General features: G+C 42.5%; 1 protein-coding gene across 1 annotated transcript; it reads left to right on the top strand.

Moving 5' to 3' along the window:
* The first annotated feature begins 436 nt into the window (after positions 1 to 436).
* On the top strand, positions 437 to 11,271 carry LOC124333504 (protein APCDD1-like). Its single transcript, XM_046788971.1, has 9 exons — positions 437 to 866; positions 2,650 to 2,905; positions 5,993 to 6,088; positions 6,172 to 6,339; positions 7,509 to 8,121; positions 9,359 to 9,539; positions 9,604 to 9,845; positions 9,943 to 10,051; positions 10,431 to 11,271. The coding sequence occupies exons 1-9, from the start codon at positions 860 to 862 to the stop codon at positions 10,757 to 10,759; spliced, it is 2,001 nt and encodes a 666-aa protein (XP_046644927.1). The 5' UTR covers positions 437 to 859; the 3' UTR covers positions 10,760 to 11,271.
* Positions 11,272 to 27,223: the final 15,952 nt, after the last annotated feature.

The raw sequence follows: 27,223 nt of genomic DNA on the forward strand, positions 1-27,223 counted from the left end.
CGGATCGCTGGATGGATGAATAGATAGACCGCCGGACTTTTGTGTATCATTATAAGGCAGCGCCTTTGTCCCGTATGACCAAAAATATATATATCCATCCAATGCTGGTGCAGGTGGTTGTTTCCAATAGAAACCCAAGCCGAAGAAGAAGAATGTTTCATTCAAACTTGGCAAGATCGATGCGGCAATCGTCACTGCTCCGCTGCGTATTACAATCACAAAAAACTTCTTCTTTTTTGAACGAACAACCCAAAAGAAAATAATAATTCATCCGAAAAGGAGGAGCCCCCCTGCGAAAGAAAAGAGTGAAAATAAGAGTATAGAGTTCACGTATAGACACACACACACACACACACAGAAAACTGGTGTACATGGAACCCGCCCCAGCCGCACTGCTGGGTGATAAGAGCGACGGGTCGTCCCTACTAGGGTCTCAGTCGACTCCTAGTGGTCAAAGGGCCAGGTTCGCCTTTTTCTCTACGCTCCTCATCTTCTTTCAACTTTTGTCGAGAGAGATTTCCGGTCTTAAAAAAACCAGCACATACCTGTGGGGCGTGTGTATGTGTGTGGCAGCTATTAAAACTAAATGTGAACTGTTTTTTTTTCTTTTTCCTCCCGTCCACCAACCACTTGCGTCACATTTATTCGGGTCGTCGTGACAGTCGTTGATTAAGTGCTCAGAGTGCGCCTTGCGTCAACAGTGTGAGAGTTCATTAATGCCGGCTGACTTGACTAGAACTAATCTAACGTCCGCTATTTGTGGCTGAGCTTCCGCAAAGTTCCGTCCGTGTCGTGAAAACACAATCAGAGAGAACCGACGATTTATTAAGACGTCAACACCTTGGAAAAACTTCAAAGAATGAACGGTATGGGCCGCCAGTCAATTATTCTCTGCTTTTATTTTCGTAACTTTTTTATTATGTGGGAAAACACACACACCCAAAAAAGAGGGGAGAAACAGCAACAACTTTGTCGTCCGTGTAGAAATAAGTAAAAGTTGTTTGTTCGTGTTTCCTGTCTATTACCAGAAGCTATTTCCTCGGCGTCGTTTAATTATTCATTCCGTCACCACACACGGATCATTACCTCTATCACAGCCCACCCGTTCTCACTCTTTCCCCCCTTATAGCTCTCTGGGCATATTAGTGACGCTTTACCCATTTTCTCTTTTTTTTTATTTTTTCTATATTTATAAAATTCCCCCATTTCCCCATTTCCTATTTGATTTTTTCCCCTTTTTTTTTTGGCTTTTTTTGAAATTGACAATTTCGTGCGTGGACATAACACTTTGTTGGTTTCCGATTCGTCTGGCCGATTATTCGTTCATATATTTATTATTAGATTTTTTTTATTTTTTCGTTATTCAACTATAAGAAAAGCAACTTTTGATTTTCAATATTGCGGCGCTTTTTTTTTATAGTAGAGTCGTCTAGACTCACGTTGACAGGATTGATCCGAACCACCCGGCGGCATATTTTCAAATAGAAAAAAGGAAGAAAAGAAAATGTTAACTCGTTCGTGTAGAACCTATATACGTGAACAGCAACAACAACCAATCTAAGACTGCAGTGGTAGCTACCGTTCTGTGTGTGTTTCCTTTCGGTCGTTCTTGCAGCAGGAATGCCCATTTTTTTTTTTTTTTCTTTTGTGTGTTGGATATTTTTATACGCACACACACACACACACACATAAGAGGACGAGACGGGGTGGTGGGTGGGGGGATACGTGGAATATTATTGTTCTATATCCTATCGTGCGACGTCTGCGTGTCACTGCCGCCGGAGCGCACACACAAAAGTTTATATTTACACCGAGGGCCTATAAATACGACCGAGATAGATCCTGCCATTTTTATTTTCTTCTTCTTCTTTCTCTCTCTCTTTCTCTGCCGGAATATTATGTATGGATGTGATCAAGTTATATGTCTATATAACCCTAAGAAATAAAAAGAAATCATGGTTAAAAATGGAGCGCAAAGATCGTAAAAGAATATTCCGCTGGGCGCCCGCGCTCATCTGCTCATTTTTAACCCCCGTGTGCATTTATGTCTTTTGGCTCTCTAGCCTCTCACACACACTTCACCAGCAGACGGGGGGATATGTACATTTAGTCGGTAAAGGAAAAAAGAGATTAAAGTCATAATGGATGAGGCGCCGCCTAGGTCCCATCGACTGACGTGGCGACGACGACGGAACACAACACCGGACGTCACACTGGAAAGTCACACAAACGGTCGCGTGTGGTTGATAAGCGGCGTCCGCGCGTTCATTGATTCCCGCCGCCCAGCAGCAGCAAATAATAATGACCGTGAAAATGGCCAGACTTGTGAGGGTTGTGTTTGGTTTATTATCAGAGGATTTGAAGGGGGGAAAAACAAAATTATGAACTGATTGACGATGAAAGGCGGTGGTGGTGGTGTTGGGGTGTGAGAATAACAACAAGAGGGGGGGGGATGTGCCATAACACAGAGAAACTGGGAGGGGCGCGTTTGTGTTTATCCAGGACAATTTCGACACCCCCCTTAGTATGTAGGGCTTGCTTATTTAGTGGCAGCTGATCAAGCATATTATTATTATTTTCGGTTGTTAATGCATTTGTCAGGGATTTTCGTCATTATTATTGTTATTTATCTGTGAATTATTATTGCAGGTCGATCCTTGCGATTGGTCGCGCTGATGGTGACGGTCGCCATGGCGACAACGTCGGCCGACAGCAACCGTCAAACCCACCGCGCTAATCGGTTGGGCGACACTAACGATCCATCCATCCTGATGAACAACCTCCTCCTGGAATTGGACGAATCGCTACCCGAATGCTCATCGGCTTTCAGGCGGGTCCAGCACGGCGAACGCTCCGCTCACGCTTCCTATCCGCCAGACATCAAAGGTCTATGGGTCTCTCAAGAGTAAGTCAATTCGAGTTCAAGCATCGACTGTTTAGCACTTGATTCCGTTTCTAGCTGTCGACATATTTCAACGCCACTGTCATTCGAGTAGAAGAACTTTTGTCTATAGTCACGTCCCCATTTTACACTAATTAAAAGCAACACGTTGTCCCCCCTCAACCAAAATGTCGTCGTCGCTCTGTCGCCTCCAACTTTCAAAAGAAACAAGAAACAGGTCAAAGTCAACTCTGCTGTACCCATACACATAGAGATATATTGACTATATGTAATACGACTCTTTTTTATACTACCCTTGTACATCTTTCGGACCAACGCCTTTGGCCAAGAAAGAAGGGGGGCTAAAAATGGGATTCGGTTTCCGCCAAAAACCCCAACCCCACATCGGTGGGGTTATATAGGACCAAGGACCAGATCCGGTCCAGGAAATGGAACTCTCGCAAAAAGCTTCCCGGCTTTTTCTCTCTGTGTGAACATTTTGTGTGTGCTGTGCTAGGGTGGAAATAAGGAATTGTCATGGCGGTTTGTCTTCTTCTTTCCATGACGACAGCAGCTGCGGATGTCATCCTGGAAAAGCGGAGAGGGTCCGGGGTCCCATATTGTCTGTTTCTCTCTCTCTCCGGACGGACGGACAGACAACAAATCCCGGCGTAGTACTCTCTATATAAAACGTTAGAGAGTTGAGCTTGTCTCGTGATTGCGTCGTTAACCGACTCGAGAGAATACGCGGGGGTGTACACACTATACAGGATGAGAGAATAGGTTCACGTATTTTTTTATTATAAGAGAGCGGGGGGGGGGGACCACGGAGAGTGAGAGGAACCGACAAGAGCTGTCAATTGCTTTGACTGGAGTGAGACGATAAGAGGGTGTGGTGCTGGCGGTGCTGGACCGGTGATGAAGTCTTATTGTATTATGTGCCGCTTGGGGGGTGGGGTGGACTATATACTTCGGGAAATCAACGGCAGCAAGAAAAAGAAATCCAATTGCGTTTGATTTTGATGTCGGTCAATCATCTTATATATATATAGTATATATAATGAAATAGTGTGTTGTGGGAAAAAGACAATCAAAAATAAAACAACCAAAAGTTTATTTGAGTGGCAAATCCTTTTGGGCCTGTCAAATAACAGAATAGGGGGGCTTTGACAATTTTTATTTCCCTTTTTGGAAACATTTTCTGTGTCTTATCTTTAACTTAGTCTTTCTTGTCAAAAACTTTTTGTTCCCCCCTGAAATGCTGGGGGGTTTCAAAGTTGCTGATACCTTAGGTGGTCTCCAGAAGCTTTTGCCTTTTTCTTCTTCCTAGAGGGTAAACTTCTTCTTCGGTCTAAGAATTTAACGAAGAAGAAACATTTTTTGAGAAAATAAAAAGAAAAAAGGAACTTGAGAGTTAAAGAGAGAGAGAGACGTGCTGGTGTCACTCGAGATCCTCCTCCATATTTTTCTTTGTGTCACGAACCACTTTATGGCTTTAGCAGAGATCTCCATTTCCATCGGACTGCTGGACGAGACTCTGAGAGACGATGGGACTCTCTCTGCTGGTGCTGGATGCGTTTCACAGACGATTGGGAGCCCAGCGGAATGCAGCGCTGCTGGACGCCGGGCTGAACTGACCCCCCCACTCTTTCGCCGTGTCTGATTGGGAATGGCGCTGCTCTTTGCTCTTTCACTAAAAATGGTCTCTTGTTTCTTCTTCTTGACCATCTGATGTGGTCAGGCCCTTTCCCCCCCCCCCCCCCCAAAAAAAAAAGACAATTCTCGGTGAATAATTCCCAGTCATAAATTAGACCCGCACAGATGAAAGTTTTTGAGTTGATAAAGATGAGTGAAATTCGGTTCATTGTACATTGTTTCGACTCGATTTGAGGGATTGATGTGCCAATCGATGTTGCCAGTCACACGCCATCAATTTGAGTGTGTAGGGAAACTCTCTCTCTCCATTTGGACATTTTGGAAGAAGAAGAAGAAGATTCTTTGATAAATCAAACGGAAGATTTTCCAGCAGGCGATGCTGCTGAGTGTGAGATGAGAGAGGGCCAACGACGAGAGAAACCTTTTAGGGTTTTGTTTAGACGCCGCAATGTTTGTGTGTGTTACACACACGGCCGCTTTTTCTGCCCGCTATCCCCTACTCTCTAGTGTTGGGCGGCCGTCCCGTGTATATCACGTGCGAGAGAGCCGGAACCCAAGAAGAGAAACACACACACACATACTACGAGAATATATTTCCGATGGTCTAAACATTCTCTCCCGAGAGCACACCGCAGCACAGTGGCCTTTATAAACTGCTGGGGTGATGCCCAGCAGACGGATAGATTTGACACGAACAGATCAAAACACCATCAGCTAATGGCCCGGATAAAGAGCCTAGGCTCTCTCCCCGGGCTACTGCAGGAACAGCAGTTCAGCTCAACACAAGAAATTCCGTTCGTAGAAATTCCATCTCGTCTTAGTTGTCTAAACACACACACAAAGATCCGGCAAGTGCTGTGTGGTGTCTAGTTTATAGGTTCTAAAACTAGCAGACCTTCTTCTTTCTTGCCGATGATTTTGTAAATTGATTTCAAACGCCGACGAAAGAACCGGACAGCGGAGTGATAGTATACCTATAAGCCTCCGTTTTTTCACTCAAGACGGAAGCTTCTAGAGGATTGAAATTTATTTCTTCTTTCCGGTGCGGATGGGAAAACAAAAAGCCTACACACCCGCCAGACAAGAAAAGCATTCAAGGAGCTGGGAGCGCGTGTTATAACCTGAGCCATTGTTCTGTTGTTCTTTCCATCTAAACAAACGACTCAACACCAGCACACCATCCGACTCTCTCTCTCTCTAGAGAGAGAGAGATTTCGAAATGCGATACGATAAAACTCCCACCACAGAAAACATTCGACCCCATCACCTTTTGTGTGACAATGGGCAGATATTCCTGTTATTTTCCTTCTTCTTTTTAAAAAACAATTCAAAAATGACAAATAACAGAAATCCTATTTGATTTCTTGTTTAGCCTTTCATAATTCAATCAACATTCTTGTATAACTACTAGATTCTCTTTGATTGATGCGTCTGTGTGTAACTTGTTTCAATTAGATGCGAAACCAGACCCGGGCCGGAATTCGTCCTGCGCCAGTACCAGTTTGAGCGTGACGGCAGTTTCAAATTGCTCCAGCATTTCTACGGCGACGAGTAAGCGAACATCCACCACATCTTGAAAATCAATAAAAATCAATGGCTTAATCAAAATAAAACATTTGGGAAATTCGAATCAGATGGTGCACGACGCCAGTGTACACGCTGACGGCCAAAGGGCAGCTGCAGATGCGGGAGCCGTCGTGGGTCGTTCCAGGCGCCGCCGAGTCCGAGTACACCTTACACCGCGTCCATTTGGTTGCCTACAGCGAGGACGTCGTCGACGAAGTGATGCAACGAGTCAATCGGTAAATATTATCTTAGTCTCCCCCCCCCCCCCAATTACTTCTTCCGGGCTGTTCCGGAATCAGTTTTTTTCTTTTTCTTCTCAAAAACACACGAGAGTCTTATCTTAGCAAGACAATCACTTTTTGGGGCTGTTGTCGTCACTTGGCTTGTTGTTGTTCTTCCTAAGAAAAAAAGAAACAATAACAGAAGAATAGAAAAGTGATCCGGTAAAGTTTCCCAAGAACAACAGGAGAAAATCCTCTGGCTGCCAACCGCGATAATCTGTGATAAACATTTTTCCTAGGAGTCTACTGCTGACTGCTGGCTGCTGCTGTTATTTATCCGCTAAATAAATCTCTCTTAAAGAAAAAATAGAAGAAATAGACTTTTCTCATCCAGCAACAGCAGCAGCAGCAGCAGCTGGGCTCATAGACACGCCAGACACGCAAGCTTGACTAGTGTGTATGTATATCCATCGCGTGTTTTCACTCGGTTTCTTTTTCTTCTTCTTGTTTTGGTTGGATTCAAAATGTGTCTTGTGCTGTGTATATAATACCTGATTTTTCCTTAACAACTCTCTTCATCTGGTCGGGGCTTTGGGTTATTTTGACTGGTGTTTATTCACTTAACTTGAAAGAAAGGAGCTGATGATGCTCTGGCATCCATCCGTAATGGTTCATATAATAATTCTTCATTGACGGATGGATGGATGGATGGATATGTGCTGTGTGTATATACAAAACACTTTTGGGGCTGTGTGTAGCCCCTCGATGAAGATACTGGCCAGGCAGCAGATTTTCTTCGGCCCTCTTGGGTTGTTGTCGTAAAAACAGTTTCCTCCGAGGGGTTCGATTTTATATGGCCAGTCTCAGATTTTGACAGGCATTTCTCCGGGCTCTTCTCCCAGCGTAGATATATACCTAACGTTTGAGATAAAGAGTCTATATAGTACGACTTGGCTTGATATAATGACACCGTAAACAACCCGGTAATGGCCACTCTTAGGAGCGCAAACTCCCATAAGTGATGGAGTAATGAGTCCAGTCTGATCATTTAGACCGGGTCCAGCCGAGAGAGGGGCTGGACGGGCTGGACGGGCTGGACGGATGCCATATCTTCTTGTGTCATAAAAAGAGAAAATAATGGATACTATCTACGACGGATAACCGAATGTATTTCGATAACACAGGTCGTGTCCAGGGTACATTAACCGTCCGTGGCGAGTGCGCAAGGAGTACCTGATCTACAACTACGGGCCGGCTGCTGCTGGCGATGGGAAATCGGCCGAGCCATTCAACAAACCGGCCAGTGTCAGGTCGAGCTCGTCCGATCGCCACTGGATGACGGCCAGCAATGGCAAGCGCCACAACGGGAGCGGGCGCGGCAACAGCAACAACAAGATGGGCGCCGATCAGCGATCGAAGCGCGTCTCCCACAACGGATCGCATCACTCGGCGTCGATGGCGTCGACGGGCGGTGATTTCGCCACCCCCAGCGACACGCCGGTTGCCCTGGACGAGATTGATTGCCTGGCCGCTTTCCACGCCGTCTACCACGAGCTCCAGCTGATTAGGACTGTCCGCCGGCCCAGGGATCTGCTGGCCGAATTTCCTCAGCAGTCAAAATCTTCATCATCCGGCAGCGGCAATAAGAAAAAGAACTTTCATCTTCATCCGGCGGTGGATGCCCAGCCAATGCAGACGCTCCTCTTCCTGGGCAACATCCATTCGCAGTTGGAGCAACGGGCGTCTTACCGGCCTACATCCTACCAACCGGCCCTCGTCCGTCACGATCACCAAGAGGTCAGTAAATCAGTAATAGATTTGGTCGCTAGATAATAAAGCAATTACATATTACTCGCTCTTTCTCTTACATCCGCTGGATTCTTTCTCTACCCCCCAAAAAAAACCATTTGGTAAAAAGAAAAATCTCAAAAAGAAATTGAATGTTTTTCGTGTCTGGGGATTATTATTATGACTTGTTTTTATTCTCGGCGTCGGTCGTAACAAAAAAGTCAGAAAAAAGAACTCAGGCAGGTCCTCTCGTCCAGGGGGGTCTCTCTTTTTCTCTCTCCTGGGCGCGCTTCTTATATGACGTATCGGGTTGGATTTACCAGACCGCGGGCAATACTACACAACAGTCTAGAAAGGATTTCGCAGCGTGAATTCGGTCCATGTAGAAAAGAAAAATTCCGCCGTTTTTACTTACATAGATCCGTGAGATGAGAGGGGGAGAAAACAAGAAAAATTTTTTAAACAAAAGAAAAAGAGAAAACAAATAATACCGACCGACTATACCCAGCAGGAAGTATATTTCTCCTTGTTTTTCTAGTGTATATATATAAGAATTCTTGATTTGTGTGCCTCTACATTTTGTCTCTTTCTTCAATCTCGGAAGACCAGCAGAAGGCGCCTATAGAAAAGAGAGGGGGGCCCCGGCAGCAAGGGCCGTGGATATTTAAAATAAAAAAAAGGTCCGCCAAGACCTCCCGCTGTCAGGGAAACTATTGGGGGGGATACGATCCGGGACCCCGGCGTGTGCTATAGTCTCTATTGTTTTCTTGTATTTCCCCCCATTTTTATTATTATTTTGGTTTTTTTGTCTATTTCTATGTCTGCTGCATTGTGTGTCTCTAAATTATCGATTTCAAATGTTTTTTTTTATTTGAATTTTTAATATGGGGACCCGTAAACAATGATGAAATCGACACCGTGCTTACATACATTTCTTTTTCCCACGGGCTTTTTTTATTATTTTTTTTTTTCAATTTATTCTTATATATTTTCCTTTGGAATGATTTCGCGTGTTCAGTGTTCATCAGTCAAAACTCAAAAGGGAAAAATAACGAACGACGGGGGGACCGCGTTGATTTGTGGTTACCCCGCCCTTTAACCTTGTTTGGTTTTCTATTTTATTTACCGATAAACTTTTGAGGAATTTTGAATTCTTTTTCGACCAAGAGATTCTTTCAATTTTTTGTTTGAATTTTGCTGTGCAATTTCTGATTATTTTATTTTTTTTTATTTTTTTAAATTTTAGTCGAGCGATTGTCACGTGTGTCGGCTGGTGGCCAAATCCACTGACAAGTCGCCGCCTCACCTTCACGCCCGCCCTCGTTTGCCCGTCTACCCGATGGGCGACTGGATTAGCTCGTCGTGCGAAACCAGGCCCATCGGAACTTTCCTCATGCGGCGCATGAAATTCACCGATCATCAAAACGGTAAAATTGCAAAAATTTCTAAATTATTTCCATCCCATTTTTCAATTCTTTCCCTTCACGGCAGGATTGAGCGCTGGCAAGTATTCGGCGTCGGGAGCGTCGTCGCCGACATTCCAGGCCCTTTTCCACTATTTCGCCGATCCGGTGTGCTCCAACGCGACCCTGACCGTCTTGGCTACTGGTCACTACTCGCCAGGCTCGGATTCCGATCGTGTCCAGGGCGCCACCGAATTTGATTTTTTCGTTCAATCCGTCATCATCACCGTTCACGACGAATCCACCGCCCGCAACCTCAACGGACTCAAAGTATTTCACTCGATTTTTTGTGTTATTGTTACCAAGGAGATTTTTCTAACCTAATCTTTTTTGATTATTTGAATTAATTTATTTTTTCATAATTTAGGGCAATCAATGCGCCATGGATGGCAGTTGGAGAGTGGACCGACCGCAAGACGTCACGCACACTGGCGGCTGCATTGGGCTGGGCATCCGAGTCCCGACGGTAGCCAATGGTAAAATAATGAGCCGCGGTCCCCATCACGATCCTTTTTCGATTGGAATGTCCGAACGATAGAGCCAGGGCGTGTATTATATACTGCAGTCGCATAATATCAAAATCTCGGGATCTTTTTAACTTTTTTTTTATAATATTCGATTACGTGGCGATAACTATTAAAAAAAACCTCAATAGATAAATGAGACCCACTTGATCCTAGACGGGCCTAAAATTCTTGACTTGCCGAGTCGTCTCAAGTGTCTGAGAAATAGGACACCGTTTCGTTTGTTTGAAAATGAGATAATCATCAAATCAGAATAGAAAAAGAATAGCAAAGGTTAAAAACGGATAAATAAGAATCTGTTGTTTATTTTTATTTTTTTTGTTTTTTTTAGACTTGTTGAAAATGGACGTTAACGGCATTGGACATCCGCTCTTGTATTTCGGAATAGCCGACAATCCTAGCGAGCCACGGACGTCGAAATCGTCGTCGTCGGAGTTGGACCTGATCCGGCCGACGTCTTATCTGCCGCCTCTGCAGCAGTGCCAAAGCATCTGGGAGGATTTGAGCAGCGTCAACGAGGCTTCCAACGAATTGGGACCCATCATCCCGCACGCCAGAGTGTCGGGAGAGTCGAGCAGATCCTCGTCCCTGGCGTCGTTCACCTTCTCTTCTTCTTTTTGGGCGTTAATACTCGCCAACGCCATCTATCGTCTTTTTTAAGAAATCTTTTTTCGACAAATTTAAATTTAAATTAAACAAAAACAAAACAAAAAAAAAATCACTTTATTCAAAAAAACAAACAAACAAAATCAAATAAAAACTAACGCATTTCAATTTCTTTTAATATTATAACTGGCGTATTATTGTCCGTGTCGCTGTCTTGTTTGTTTCTGTACCTACAAAAAAAACATTGTCTTACGTCATCTGAAATGTGTGTGGACTATTCGTCAACGTCAACCGTATATAAATAATCCACGCTCTCTGTACATATAAGCAGTTTATTAATGTGCGCATTCAAAATTTCAATCAGCGATCAAACTTACACACAAAACATCTCCAGACTTTGACAGAATCAAGATTTTCCCGTATTATATTCCGCGATTTCTTACTAGCGTGTCTGTTTATCTTTTGTTTATTTTTAATTGTTCACTAATTTGTCTTGTGTGAAACGATCCGCCGCTGCTATTCGTCACTTGTGTCGTCGTATGTAATAATAATAATTTCAAATGCGACCATTTTGTGCAGGTCCCTCAGTTTGAGCGCCCAGTCTATCTTCTTTTGATCGTCAATTGGTTCTTATTTGACGGCATCAGAGAAATCAAAATTTTAATTTGTGGTAGTCCGAATTGATATGTAGAATCACCCCTCTCTCTCATTTAGTTTTTGCTGTTCTGCCATTTGTACACAACACATTTCTTTTTGAAAAGCTTCTATTTTACAAGAAACGGAATTTTTATGTTTGATTTGCGGTCGTCGCGCCATCTTGTCTCACCTCCACACACACACTAAACTAAACAGAGGACAAGTGGATTCACTTTCGTTCGTGTTATTGTAATGAATTTTGGAAATTATTGAATTGTACCACGAATGAATAAAAATAAATAAATCAATGAAAAAAGCATTTCTTCTTTTCTATTTTACTTTTTACAGTCTCGTCGATATTATTCGATGAATGTTGTTAAGGAAATCATTTCAATTCTAAGAATTAAGAATCTTTAACAGAAACGGAAAAGTCATAGTCAGGATCCAACTACCTTTCCGTGTGCAGTTGTTTTTCTGGAAATAACAATTAAGATGATAATCATTTTCTACTATTACCGAAATCAAAAATCGGTTTGGCGCCTCCCGTTCGTTTGCGTGTTCGGTTCGACTAGTTATCCATTTGTCCGTTAGATGGCATGACGTGCATGTTCAAGAGTTACCTAATGATTACATAAGTGAAGCGGTTAAAACCGCACGTTACAACCGGTTTAACCATTAAAAACAAATTCGTTAATAGTTTGCTTTCTCAATTTGGCTGTTTCTGACGTCCAATACGCAACACATTTCTTTTCCAAAACTTTTAACACAACTTTTGAAATTGTTAACTTGTTCCATGAATGAAAAAATGAATAAAAAAAAGACTCATAATATTTTCTTTGTTAAATATATTTTTGTGCAGTATCATCAATATTATGTAATGGTAATGGATGCTGGTTTTCATCAAACAAACTTTTTTGTTTTTCTTTCCCGCATAAATAATTGGCAATTGATTTTTTTTCTCTCCCTTTTGTTTCGTCCTCCCCTCCAGTTCTAATAACTAACAAAAAAAAAACCAAAAAACCCTGGAGGATTTGTTTGTCTTTCTCATCTTTGTGTGTGTGATGATGATGAATCAAACATGTGGAGAGAGAGAGAGAACGAAAAAAAAAAAAATAATAATCGCTGCGGTTGAGTAGACAAAAAGATTTCTGGGGTTGTGCACTGATTGGGTCCCCTACAGTATAGTCTTTTGTCTTTCCAGCATAGGCACAGCACACAAGTCCTCTCGGTAATATAGGCTTACTATACATCTACTACTCTCTATACCGCAGGGTTTCTCTCTCTTCGTGGCTGATTGCATAAGAACGAGCAATGGGTACAACGGCGTTCAGTACCTTGATCTTCTCTCCCCCACCGAAAAATAAATATAAAGAAAATATCAACTCATAATATTATGGGACCAACCCCAGCGCATCCAGCAGCAGCAGTTTCTCTTATAGAAATAAATCGACGGATCGTTATTCTTCATCACCCAGCGAATCGAATGCAATCCCCGACGACGACTCTATCCTCGGCACTCCAGCGTCCAATAATGAAGGAGCAGCAGCAGCATCTCAAGAGGAGCTTCTCTCATCTTCTTCTTCTCCCCATCTCCAGCTATCCGGCGCTAGCTCCTTATCTTTATTTATAGATAAATATTAGACCATCATATATATGTATTTGGCTTGATTCCTGTTGCAACCGTCGACAGCCTCCTCCTCATCATCATCGTCATCATCAACATCAGAGACTTTTTTATTTTTTTCTTTCTCACTCTTGATCGCGTCATCCATCTAAATCAACGCGAAAGAAGTTAGGAGCCCCAGGGTGAAGACGAGCAGAAAATAAGAAGAAAGTTGGACGAGCTCCTTCAAGTTTTATAATGAGCTCCTGCCAGATGTCAACAACGTCCCACATATATATCTACTGAATACAAACAGAGATAGCGCCGAGGAGCTATAGCAGAACAAGACGACCAGGAGCTGGTAGGAGCAGCCAGCAAACTAGCGACTAATGAACTCACCATGTCAACATCTCTTCTGTGTATAACTCGCGAGCTCCTCTTTTATATATTCTCTTTTGACTCTCCGTGTGTCTAGTCGGCAATTTCGCGCAAGGAGCCGGGGTTATTAGGAGCTCGCTGCCGAGTTAATTTCAAGACAACAACAGACGAGGGCGGGAGGCGTAGCACTCGTCTAATTGAAAGGAGACGAGATGTACGCCCATATCAAAGATAAATCCTTTGACGCCTTCAACAGGAAAAGAAAAAATAAACTTTTTCATTCCCAAGTGATGCGCATATAATTCGCACACGGAGAGGCGAATCAACTCTTGCAATTAAACTAACTAGATGACATTCTATATTTCCAAAAAGAAATCAAAAAGAAAACTCTACGCAAACAAGAGCGAAGATGTCGGCAATTATTTTGTTCCAAATTTAAAATGTCAAACGATCCTTCCCGTCATATAAACTTTCGACAGGATCGCCGAGTTAAATTCAAACGTTACATCATTATTGGCGGTATATCATTATAGCGAAAGATGAACTATTATATCGTACATATAATATTATGTGTAGTATATACCAACACCCGCGCCGCATTGCGTTTGGAATAAGTTGTCGAGTTGAGTGGATGGGCTGGGCTGTGCTGGGCTGGGTGGGATGATTTCAAACTGCTTTTAGTTGCTGTGGAGACCCGAGATGCTCTATAGAAAAAAAAGAAAGGGTGAAGCAGTGGGGTTATGATAATGTATCGAAAGAGAAAAGAAGAAGAGGGTTAACTGACGGCTGTTGTGCAGCACGACTCCCGCGGGAATGTTGATTCCTCTTATTTTTTTTGTCTCTTGTTGTTGTTGTTGACTTTTGGCGGCTGCTGCTGCTGGCTCCTACAACAACTCTATAGCTGCGATCTAGAGACATTTGGTTTAGAGGGCACGAACTCGTCGTTTTTTCTCGCCGACTGTTTGATGGCAGTTGAGTGCAGTGCAGGCAAAGATCGGGCCGAGAAAAAAAGGATCTACCAAATGAAACCTGCCACCCAGAAATGGCTCTCTCTCCTCTCTCTAGCAGCTCCTTCTTACAAGCAGACACTCTTTACACGCGCTCCTGAGTTCATGTCAGCATAGAGTAACTGGCTTCTTCTATTCCCCCCATTCTTCTTTTTTCTCTAGCTCTTTTTTGATTCCGCTTATTTCAAATCCGATTTCCAGCACAGACTCTAGCTCGGCACAGTCTGGGGGTGGGGCGACATGAATCATTCACATGCTTTCTACTTTTCATTTCCGTCCTTTCTTCTCTCTCTCTTGTTGATGATTTGATTTTTGCCTTCATCCGGTCAGAATTGGAAAGAAATCAACCATTTTTTGAAAATATGAAGAAAACTGACCCTGCTGTGTATTATAGAGCTCGACGGAAAACATGTCATTGACGACTTGAATGACCGATTGATTCACAAAATGGCCACCATCGAAAAAATTAAAAAAAAAAGAGGATGGACAACAAGTTTCTTCTGGCGCTTATTTGGTCGTTTGAATGGAGACCAATCAACGTTCTTATATAACATTGAACAGCAAACACACAGACTAGTGTGTGTGTCGGGAATTCTAAACGACCCTTTTTCTTTCTTTCTTTCACGGCAGTTTTCTTACAAGTCATTTGTTATTATTATTTCAGTCGTCCCATTCTCCATCCGGGCAAAGTAGTGTGACAGTTTGTTAGCCCATTTCTTTTTTCTTCCCTTTTTCTAATCTCTGGCTCAATCCCGATATTTTATTTATTGACCATTAAAAGAGTTGTCGTTGTTGTCGTTGTATTATCAAAAAATAAAAAAAAAGAAAAAGAAAAGGGGTTAAAAGCTGTATACGACTTGCGGGTAGAGAGAAGAGAGTCTCTATGATTTATGCCATCATTTCCGCCATTTTACGACGGGTCCCGAAAAAGTTTTGCGTTTATATATATATAGTATTTTCATCGTTTGTGCGTGTGTGTGTGTGTGTGCTGCACCATCGCAACAATAAGATAAACAACTTTTCATTACTGCAATGCCTGAGCTGCTCCCCGTCCGTTAAAGGAGAGAAGCAAAAAAGAAGGGGGGGGATAAATGCAAATGGGCTTCCAGTAAAGTCTCTGAGACTGGTATGTATGGAAAAGAGAAATCGATCTCTTCTTTTTTTCTCCTTTTGCGCCAGCGAAATTCAATGACGTCAATGGATGGCACGGTCCATCCGATTGGGCCAATGGGCTTCTTTTGATTCGAGATTGATGAGATTGGGAGCCAAAGAAAAATCAGAGAGACAAAGGGATTTGGCAGCATTTCTTGATTGAAAAAAAAAATAAAAATAAAAGAGAGAGAGAGAGAGAGAAAACAAACAAACAGCTGGACCAATCGACGAAGAGAAACGCCAGCAGAGTCTACACCCATCAGGGAGCCGGGGCAATCGATTCTTAATGAGATGTGGGGGCCCCGCTCTTCCCTGTTTTGTTTGAACTATATACGCGGGACGATCCTTGTTTTATTTAAGTGAAATCATTGGATGGCGGATTGACTTGTGATTCTTTCCTCCCTACTTATCTCGATTGTATTTTTCCCGGCCGCCGTCAGATAAAAGAAATTAAACCACAAATAAAAATAAAGAGTTTTGAAAAATTGAAACAAAATAGGACGACGACGATGATAATAGGCAGCAAAAAGGGATAGAAGAAGGAGAAGAAAGAAAAAATTCAGTTTTCGGTTTTTTCTTTCTTTTCTTTTGAGGCTGGACGAAGCGACTCACTCGACTGGACGTGAAATATTAAGGTGGCAATCGCAATAGGCAGCAGGAGCGGTTGTATCCCCATCAGGGTGGACCGAAAGAGCGGCTCTCCAACACTATAGACTATATACCAGCGTCGATCTTTTATTTAAAAGCCCCCCCATCCACCCTCAACCCAAAAAATATATAGAGAGCTGGGCTGCGTTCAGCCAAGCCAAACCATTTCTTTATTATTCTCTTCTTCATCTCCTCTATCCATTTTCTGGCGCTCCTTATTTCAAAATAAAACCCACCACCAACGCTTATTTTTATTTTATACTCTTTTCTTTCCAAACTCAATTATCGATTTCGATTTGCAGCTGGACGCGCTTCTTCTCCCCTCCTGGACTAAAAAAAAAATAAAAGGTCCTCAACCACTTTTCCATATAGCGTCCAGCAAACGATCAATGTTTGTCCAGACTGATGTGGGAATGGAAAAAAACAAAAATGACGCAAGGGTCGTCTATTGGTTGGATGTACAGTAATAGCGGCCAGTTAGTAATGAGACCCTACAACACAAAAAAAGAACAGTGCGCGGGGTCTATAACGTGATTTCTCCGTGTGCCGGGCCCGATCTCTGATGCAATTGCATAACGACGTGAACTCTTATACGACGACTATAGTCAAACTAGCCAGCGCCCATCCACTCGATTTTTATGATGATTTATACGATTCTAACGTGTGCGGCGCACACATACACACATACACCGTATAATACTACAAACAAACGAAACGAAAGAAACCTCCTTCTTCTCCCATGAAATGGAAAGTATTATTATCTAGATGATCCCTCCGGCTGCCCACTCTTCTTCTTCTTCTTCCTTCGTGCACAACGACTCCCACGTTGATTCGTTGGGCATGTCATAAACGAGAATTGGCTCTCTCGCCTTCATATTATCCCAGCAGCAGCGTCCGGTTTTCCTTCTTCTTCTTCTTCTATGACACCATGGCTCCACCTTTAAGGGGCTGATGGCCGCTGCCCCCAATCCCGCCCTTCTTCATCCCCCCAGTGTCCCCCCCCCTCTCTCTGTTCTCTATCACGAAAAAACAACAACGACGAAATGAGAGACGCCGGGACAAAAAAAAAAGAAAAACCCAAGCTGAGGGGAGAGTATTACATTATACAAGTTTGATGATGAAAACGAACCAGACGCACACACACAACAACAACACAGCAGCAGCACAGATGGGTATCAACTATATAGATATTCTTTGTAGTAATATAACATTATCCATTTCTCTTTTTTTTTTTTTTTGCGCCAGAAAGTCCAATATATTCCAGGAGGGCGCGAGCGTTAGTTTGTATCTTTTAATGAGCTTTGACGTCATAACGGTGACGCTTCTATAACTGCAGGGGGAACAACAACCCCAGAAAAAAAAAGCAAACCCGAAGAAGGACAACAAAAAATGGAGCCCAAGAGAGAGAGGGGAGGGATAGAAGGCAATATAAAAACCCCTCCCACTTCCCAATTGCTCATACGAGTCTTTCATGTCGAATGTATAATCCAAACTAATGTGTAATTCGAATGGATGTTTTTTTTTTGTTTCCCTTCTATATACAACAATCGTCCGACGGTTGTTGTTAATATTATTACACTGTACACAGTTGCGATATATAGAGACTGTACCGCCTATAGGAGCCACGATTTTCCCTCATTTGCCTATTTGGGTGGGTGTGTGTGTGTGCTGTGTGTGTGTTTTTTTTTATTCGTATACGACTGACTGAACGATATACAACGAAATAAAAATATAGGAGGGATTTTTCTACTTTCGTACTCGAACAACCTTCCCCTTATTTGTTTTGTTTCAATAGTACACGTCTATGATGGCTCTATGGACGAGTGTATGCGATCGATTTGGGTGTATATGTATAAGAAGAAAAAAAGGGAGAAAATAAAAGCAGAGAGAGAGAAAGAAGAGATATACACGTATAGCTATAGAGTCTATCCAAGAGTGAGCCATGCATGTCTGATTGGACGTCTAATATATAGATGTAGTTTTGGGTATTGACTTCTTCGTCTGAAGGGCCGGCAGAAAAGTCCCTTCTCTCTTTTTTGGTGCTGCTGGAGGGACGGAGAGCCTTTCATTCTCCAACTGTCGACCTTCTTTTGTTTCGTTTTGTTTTTTAAAATTGGATTTTCCAAAGTCAATGCAGAGAGGAGGAGGAGGAGGATTCTTTTTTTCTATTTTTCTATTTTTATTGTGTTCGAATAAGAGAGACTGACGAAAAAAGAGAGAGACGGAGCCAAACAAACTTGGCGATGGATATCGTCGGACGCCAATCAAGAAAACGACGACGACGGCCTGGCCCAGTGGCCCGCCCCTCTAAATAAAGAAGATTCGACTTCATTAAAAGAAGAAGAAAAAATCAAACAAGAAGGGAAAACACCATTATCAAACAGCCAACGAAAATACACACACAGACAAAAGTTTATTTGGATTTCATTTTATATATAAGCTCCCCCCCCCCACCCCTTTCTCATATAATTGATAGACGAACAAGGAAAAAAAAAAAGTTTCGTGAAATCAAGGAGGCGAAGCTTTAGAGCTTTAATTAACGTTCCTCACAGCCAAAAGGGAGTGGATATTGTTTACTCGACGACAGCCAATGGCCGACCGGCTGGCAGTTTCTCCTCCTTTTTTTATTTTTCGTCTTATTACTTTTTTCTTTTAAAAGGCGAATAATAATTTGGATCGCTTGTTATCCTCAGAAATCATCAGATATCGATGAAACTGAAATCATTTCACCGATCTTATTCCTCGCCGACGAATAACAAAATTGAAATACATAATTAGATAACTTGGCCTAAATCAATATAATTGTTGGAGCTTTTATAGTAGTAGATTTATAGCCTACAGTCTAATTTCGACGACGTCAAAATATGATTTTAAACGTTTAAACATGTTTTTTCGACATTTTCCATATTGACCTCTGCTAACTCGGAAGATTGCTGATGTTGTTTACGTATAAAAAAAGGATTGCGCAGGCCAGCGATTTGACGTGAAGGGGGTAGAAGAAGGGAAATCACGTAATTTGACGAATTCAATGCCAGCTGTTTTATTACTTTTCTCTTCTGATTCAACAAACTCAACCGGTCCAATATCACAAACACTCGCGCGATGGGGGGGGGGGGGGCAGTGCCGGAATGATGGATCGGAATAAATATTTATCATTTTCTATAAATCAAATATGCATATGTATAGTATAAGCAAACTATCAAAATTGAGTGGGTGTTTGGTAGCGACAGAACTATTCCCCACCCGGAAAGCGAAGAAAAGTTTGTTATAATAAGCATGCGTGTCCAACTGTCATGGCCAATGATTTCTTTTTCGATACTATACGCGTGTGTGTGTACACCATTTGTGGCAAGAGTGTGAGTTTGACCGGTCGTCTGATTACACTGGGAAAGAAATGGAACACGTTATTTTTTAAAGAATAGGTATATATATCCATCATACGTTTTGGTAGGAACCTATTTACCTATGCAAGAGTTGAATTATTTCCCTCTTGAAACGTCTGACGTCAGCCAGTTGAGAATTCAATGTTGTCGAGGCCATTTGCAGCTGACGAATGTCTTTTCTCCATTTCCTTGGCGCTCGTTTTCTTCGTATTCACAACGATACAATACAAACTTAATGCTGAACATGAAAAAAGGAGTATAGAATCTACCGAACGCAAATATTTTGATTTTGCCAAGTGGCGAGATGACCATCTTGTGAAGGTAGAAATAAATCATAAAGAAAAAGAAAAAAAATTTCTTGCACGTCATGAACGAAATTGCTTTGCTGCCTAAGGACGCCAGTGACGCATTTCGAATGCCCTCAAAACGATTCATCGGTTTTGTAATAAGTATCTGATCAAAAACCAGTGTAGATTGAAATGATTTAGCTTTACGATTATTCCTTTAAAATAATTATATTTTTTTTTATTAATTGTAATTATTAATTAATCTGTAAATCACATTTTAATTAATTGTTTGTTTTCGATTTAAAAAATGTTCGCAATTGGATAACGTGAATTGGGCAGCGTGGCATTTTATTTAAATGAGTTCTAAACATCTCGAGGCAATTAAGAGGTTGGGTGACTTTCTTGGCTCTTCAGAGTTGTGCACCTTCTTGGCAGGATCCAAGTGGCCGGCGTGGTGAATTTTTACTTTGTGTTCAGTGAATTTTTTAACAATTAACAATATTATCTTGAGACTGTGATTCAACTTTAAAGAAGATGACATTATTAGACATTTCTGAAATGTTCAAGTCTCATGGGTCTGTTTTCTGTGTTGTGCCAGGGTTGAAGAAGACTGAAGAAGATTTGCGTGAACTACGTGGTTACCCCCCTCTAATCTGGTGAAAATGTAGTTGCAATTAGTCTTAATTCATAATGAAACCAACTGTAACCAATGCAAATTTGTTAAATGTTAGAGACTATCACGACTACATGGTCAAATTGGCGCGAAAATGTGATTCAACCCAGGACACAACCAAAAGTATACTATTTTATTCAAATTTCTATAGATGTAATGATATTAAATGTTATTAAAATTATCTATCAGGGACGGCAGTAATCAGTTCAATCTGGTGACTCATGAATGACTCAGTCAAACAATGTGAGCATGGAGCATGCACTGAGTTGCCTACGGATTGTGAATAAGCCCAGCAGCAACTTGATGAGCCACCATGATCACAAAGGTAATTCAACATGAGCCTATTACATCTTGCTTGATTGTCACCGATTTCATTCTCTGATTATCTCTAGACATTGCCTGCTGATGGAAGCCCAATGTGTTGATCATCAACTAGGACCGGTAGGACGTCGCCTATCATTAAAAAAGGTAGGCCAACCGAATTCATCTTGTCTCGTTGTGATTCGATTCGAGCGCCTAATTCAAAGAACCGTGAATAATGTAAGGCACTCTTCGGCTTCATCGGCCATTGCTGATTAGAGTTCGAATCTTTCTTTTTTTTTTTTTTTCTCCCGTTCGGATTTATAGACGGGGGCTTATTTGAATTGAAGAGTAGGGGATGTGTAGGCCTATGAGAGATGTATACACAACAGAACGCACAAGCCACGCGCTCTGCTGCTCGGGAGTGATGTTGAATCTATATACCCTCCCTCCAGATGTTGCGTGTGTATACCGTTATATATATCTGCTGCAGTTATCGATTATTTTTTTTTTTACTTCATCCTAAGTAGAGAAAAAAAAGGGGAGAAGAGAAGGGTAGAGAGAAAAAAAAGTACTTGTATAATGACTGGCGGATAGGCCTGTGTAGTTTTCTTTCATTTCCTCCCCCCATAGACTGGACCAGACGGCACATCAGCGGGAGTTGTGTGTGTGAATAGACAGAAAAAAACGAGCGGGGGTGAAATAAAAATGCAAGAGGGGGGAGAAAAAAAAATCCCCAAGTGAAAAAAATCATCGTGAAAAAAAAACCCAGGAGAAGTGATGGGGGGGGGGGGGTTGTGTAATAATAGGAGAGGGTGGAGGCTTTTAAAGATGACGGGCTATATAGGCCTATACACACGCCCGAGAGCAATCAATACGGTTTTTTCTCTCTCTCTCCCCTAGTCCCCAAAGAGAAAAGAATAAGCCATCATCGATTTTTTTTTTCTACACATACACACGCTGCTGCTGTACCGCACGCTTTTGTTCGGCACGGACCAGCTTTTTTTTTTCTCCCCTACACATACATACACAGCCTATTTTATATATATTTTTTTGTCTCTCCCCACCCCATCAAACTTGCAGTGTATATATGCATACAAGAACCTCGTGCCAAGTTGCCCTCTTCAACTGTTAGGCCTTGAGTTTTCTGTATAATTCTTTTTTCTACTCATGCGGGGGTTTTTTATATATTTTTTTTATCAGCCACCCCTTTTTTTTATCTGGGGCTCATTAATATAGGCCTGGTCGGCTGGCGTCGGTTGTATTCCCGCGTGTCTCTGTGAAAATGAGTTTTCCCTGGCAAATTATTGTCTGTAATAACTCGAGTGATCAGTGGTAATCAGGTGAATAAAGTAGGGCCATCGTGTGTTGCATCAACGGTTGATGTCGTGTCATTATCGTCGGTGAGTTTTTGATATCATTTGTACACGTAGTTTAGGGGGGTGACTCATCGATCGACTGATGATTATTCTTTCCTCCAAAGTATTTTTCTGTGGATTGAGAAAAAGAGATGACGGCGGTCGAATCCTGTGGGAAATCCGGCAGCTTTTTTTTTTCTTTCCTTTCCCCAACTGCATATCTCACACTTTATATAAGACGTGTGCTGCACACGCCTTTTACTTTATATAGGGACGATTGTCAACTTGTTTTCTCCCGCGACGCCCCTCTGGAGGCTTTTCGGATGAGCAATGGATGGCTAGGCGGCAGGAGGAGATGGTTTGATTTCCATGCAGCACATCATCGTGACTTTCTTGTTGTGTTGCTTTTCTCTCTCCATTTTTGTCTTGATTGACGTTGTTGGCTTATTCTGCTGCACAGAGGAACGCGCCTTCTCTCATTTCGTCTGTCAGTTGCTCCTCTTTTGTCATCAACTTCTTTTCCCCCTTTTTTCTTTAGTTTAGTGGCGTCTGTCCTCCCGATAGGAGCCCAGGCAATTAGTTGACACGTGTCGCTCTCTTTCTGTGTGTAGGAAATAAAAAGAATCAAAAGGTCCCGCGCAATAGATGAAATAACTCTTATAGCCCGGCGTCGCGGCAACCATAGCGATCGCAATCAAAGACGATATATCATGAGAGGATTACAACAGCGATCGATACAGCAGCACACAGCGTCTTGATTCTATTTTTCTTTTTATCTCTTGCAGCATCCGCTTTATAATCGACACGCCAAATGTTTTCCTCTTCTTCCTGTTTACGCGATACTTCCGGTTTTGATTTCTTCACCTCCCCCCCCGCCCGCCACCTTTTGATCTTTTTGTTGTCACGAACGAGACAAGTGTGGAACTAAACACGACGCTTTAATTGGTTACCCCTTTCCCTCAAATGCTGGGGGGCGCGGCTCGACGGGTTGAGCGCGCATTGTGTAATAATGAAGGGGGATAGGGGATTGATGATATGCAAATGAAGTGGCTCGTGCCTAACGAAGGGGTTAGAAAAAGAGGGGGGTCTTGGTAATTGGTTGCGATTGAGCCCGTGTTGCGACTCACTGGGCATTGGTCGGAGATGCTCATTGGGAGCCCCCAACTTTTGGATGGGGGGGGGATGAAAGGGGGGAATAGACGGGAAAAAATCGGGAAAAAGGGTTGAGCTCGTATGGGAGAGAGGGAGCGTGAGGACGCTGTTGATTGGCTCTGCTCGGATGGCCAGTGATGAAGGGGTCCCAGATTTCTCTCTCTCTCATTTTCCCCCCTTTGCCACTGAGCGCATCTTCATTACGCATCGCAGCTAAAGGTGGTGGGGTGGGCGTCGTCATTAAAAGGGAAGAAGAAGAGCTCGAGAGTAAAAACAAAGATGGTGGATAGATCTTGTTCTTCCTTCCTTTTTCTCTTTGTTGATTGGTTCTCTCGGCTGCATCCCTCCCCCGAGTCTTGGCCGTTCGTTTGTTGTTATCCTCCATCCGTATATATGTAGAATATAAGGTCCGCAACCCAAAAAGAAATGAAGAACCGCTTTCTATCCCTCGGTGTATAATATAACGAGATGTGTTGCGTGTTGTTTCCTTATACTATATCCACACACACACAGCTTGAATGTAATTAATTACCATCCATCAGATGATGAAGAGTCGCCTTTTTTTCATGCCCCAACCGCCGACGCCCCCCTACGTAATAAGTCGACGTGTGTCGTTTTTTTTTTTTTTCCGTGCGAGGGTGGCACGGTTCGTTTCCTTTCATCCTCGCATATTCTTTCTTGTTCCTGTATTTTTTTTTTCTCTCTCCCCTCTTTTTTTATTTTGTAATATTCTCACCCGTTGCATCGGAAAGCATCTAGAGAGAGAGACTGTATACGGTTTTTTAGAGGCGAGGGTAGGTTATAATTTATTGCCGGAGCTTTACTCGAACCGACGTTTTATTATACGTGTCTGCTGTGTCGTGCCCACGACGTCATCATCGCCTTTGCACTGGAGGAGAGCTTCTTTTTTCTCTATTCTTCGTCGTCGTCGTCCTCCTTGGGTGATGATAGGCGTCGTATTGTGCCGTATAGTATAGTCGTTGTTGTACACGGCGTGATCCCGAAGATCATCCATTTAGGAAAAGGCCCCTCTCCAAGGGGCCCTTCACATTATTGTGTGTAATGTTTGATATATATTTGATAGGCGACTTGATGGTGTTTTAAATATGGCGTCGCTCTTCGTTTTGCTTGTTTAAAATAACAATTTTTCTTTTTTAGTTTCATATTTGATGGAATAATCTCTACTTGGAAGTTTGTGAAATTTTTTTATTTACTGTAATGGCGAAACTTTTGAGATGATGAATTGTTAAATTCGTGCATTTAATGTGTTAATGGATTTTAAAACAAAATGACAGCACTCAGCTGCTTTAATAGTTTTGACAAATGTTTGATTTTCAACTGGAAATTCAATTAAAGATTGAAATTTGCTGTTTGTTTTCATCATTTTCAAAGCAGATGATGACAGGGGTTCATTAAATTGTCGTGACAGACGCTGAAAGACCTTAACGGCTAATTATAAAACGGGGTTGTCTGCGATTCTTTTCTTCGTTCCAAGTGTCTCCCCCCCTTAAAGATCCAAGAGGTTTCCCTCTCGACGCCGATCCGCCTGGCGCGTCCTTTTTTATTATTATTTTCGTCCAACTTACGAGAGAATATAAATATAAGGCGGAAGATGAGGGCCCAGCAGCTTCAGGAGCTTTGGGGATTGATTGCTTTGAGCTCCATCGAAGTGGAAAAAGGAAAGCAAAAAACTTTAAAAAACTCGGGAAAAAGAAAAAAAAAAAGAAAAAAAGTTTGTTTCAACTTTGGGAGGAAAGAGAATTTGGCTAGCGGGAAGTAGCAGCAGCAGCGCCACCGCTTGTTTCGTTTGGCTGTTGGCCCCTCCCTTTGGACGTCGGGAGCTCCACCCTTTTCTATCGCGGACAATAACACACAACCCCCTTCCACCCGCATTATGAATGCATCTGGACTAGTAGTAACGACTTGCTGGCAAGAGTAGTATAACCTCCCAAAAAAAAGGAAGAAAATCGCCATCTTTGAAATATCCGCTGGGAATGTTGGTCCTTTTCTTGTATTATTAGTTGAACGAAGCCATTGCGGGAGGAACGTCCATCGAAATAGAACAGAAAAGAAAAAGTGGAATCGAAAGCTTCTCTCAATAATGTAGTCTAATGCATAAATGTGTAGAGTATATTCTCTCCTATTTCCAGCTACTTGATGTATGCAACGCTTTATGAATACCTAATGTATTTTATTATTTTGTCGTTGAGTCGAAAGTAGAAGAAGAAGCGGACGGGTCTTTCGTTTTTTAGATGCTCTGGTCTCTGGTGCTGGGACTGGGCGACTGATTCAATTTGCCGATATATGCCCAGTGTATGTGTCTCTCCCTCACACTCTTGCACGGCTCCTGGTGGCCCTCGGCGGGAGGGAAAATTGGATTGCGAGATGGCGCGTCAAATTATGCATTCGGAGCGCACCACTTTCTTAAAGGCTAAGCAGCTAGAGAGTTGTGCAAGAGTCTAAAAAAGCGTCTCCATCTTTGTTCGTATTTCCCCCTTTTGTTTCTTCTACACGTAAGCCCATTGGCTGGTGAAACAAGGGGCCATTCCCGTTGTCAAACCGACAGGATCATCATCTCTCTCCAACTTTTTTTTTGTTCTTTTTTTTACTTTGCCGCGGGGGCACTCCTGAAAGGTTCTTCTTTTGCCAGTAGGAGAGCTGCTTGCCGATATGTCCGTTGTGTGTGTGTGTTTGGTGTTTTATTTCAGCATCTTGGCTGAGTCTCTTTCCGTTCTCATTTCACGTATCAAAAGAATGAGCATCTTTGACTGTACAGGATCTCCGATGACGGCAGACATCGGTCCGGAATGTCAAAGAGAAATGCAAATGATTTCGTTTTAAATTTTCGGTTGAGATAGGGGGGGAAAAAAAAACAAGAAACAAAATGATGCCATCATCATCATCCCTGTCTACTTGTAATGTAAATAAATTTTGGACCAGTTTTTTCCCCCGATAATCAGCCCAGATCAAGTCAAATGTCGAATTTATCAGTCGAATGATCATCTGTTTAAAACCAAGTTGGGTTTTTCTCTCTTTTGTTTAAAACTTTTGTGGGGTTTTATCCGTAAAATGGCTGTGTCGCTAGGGGTCATTGACTGTCTTGTCTATATTCATTTCAAGATCGAATGTTACTTAAACGCAAGTATGGCATTATATTATTGAAATGGAAAGGCGCGCGGGGGGCTACGGTTGATAAGTGGCAGGAGCCAAGGTATTATCAGTCCATGTCAATTAGACGGGATCAGGATCCACTCTCTCCGGGTCCTCTTGGGTCGTCGTCGTCGTCGTCGTGCATCGAGAACTCTTAATATAAAATAGCTGCAAGGAAGATGTTCGAATGTGCAGTAAGAAGAAGAAGATCACATCAATAAATATTAAAAGGAGGGAGGAAAGAAGATTCTTGTATATCAGCATATCTTATGGAGATTTGCGCCTGCGCCCCTTTAGTTTTTTTGGGGAAAAAAAACGAAATGAAGTTTGCATACGTCAAGGGCGTCTCGCTGGCAAACTCAATTAATGCCACGACGCGGGAGTAGATGGGGAGAGACGCTGACGACGCGCATCTAATAGATTCAGAGGCCCTGATGATTATTTTTGTATTTTGAAAAAGGAAGAAGAAGAAGCTCTGGCTCCTTATTTACACGGACGGAGCTGATTGGCTCTCCAACTTGATGATGATATGCCTGCCAGTCTCTCAGCTCGTCTCCTATCAACGCATCATCAAACCTAATTGGGGCAGAGTCGCTACTCCTCCTCCTCCTCCTTCTTCTTGGCTCCTTTATTAGACCCTTTGTAGCATCAGGAGCTTCTTCTTCTTTTTCTAATTTCGTATTCATTAATAACGAGGAGGAGTAGCAGCAGCGAGAGGGAGAGGATAATTCCTGTTGACTCGGTCCCCTGTTGACTAAGAGTGTCGTCTTCGTCGTCAACAAAAGACGAGA

Source organism: Daphnia pulicaria, chromosome 1 (genome assembly GCF_021234035.1).
Source record: "Daphnia pulicaria isolate SC F1-1A chromosome 1, SC_F0-13Bv2, whole genome shotgun sequence".
In the NCBI taxonomy this organism is placed as follows: Eukaryota; Metazoa; Arthropoda; class Branchiopoda; order Diplostraca; family Daphniidae; genus Daphnia; species Daphnia pulicaria.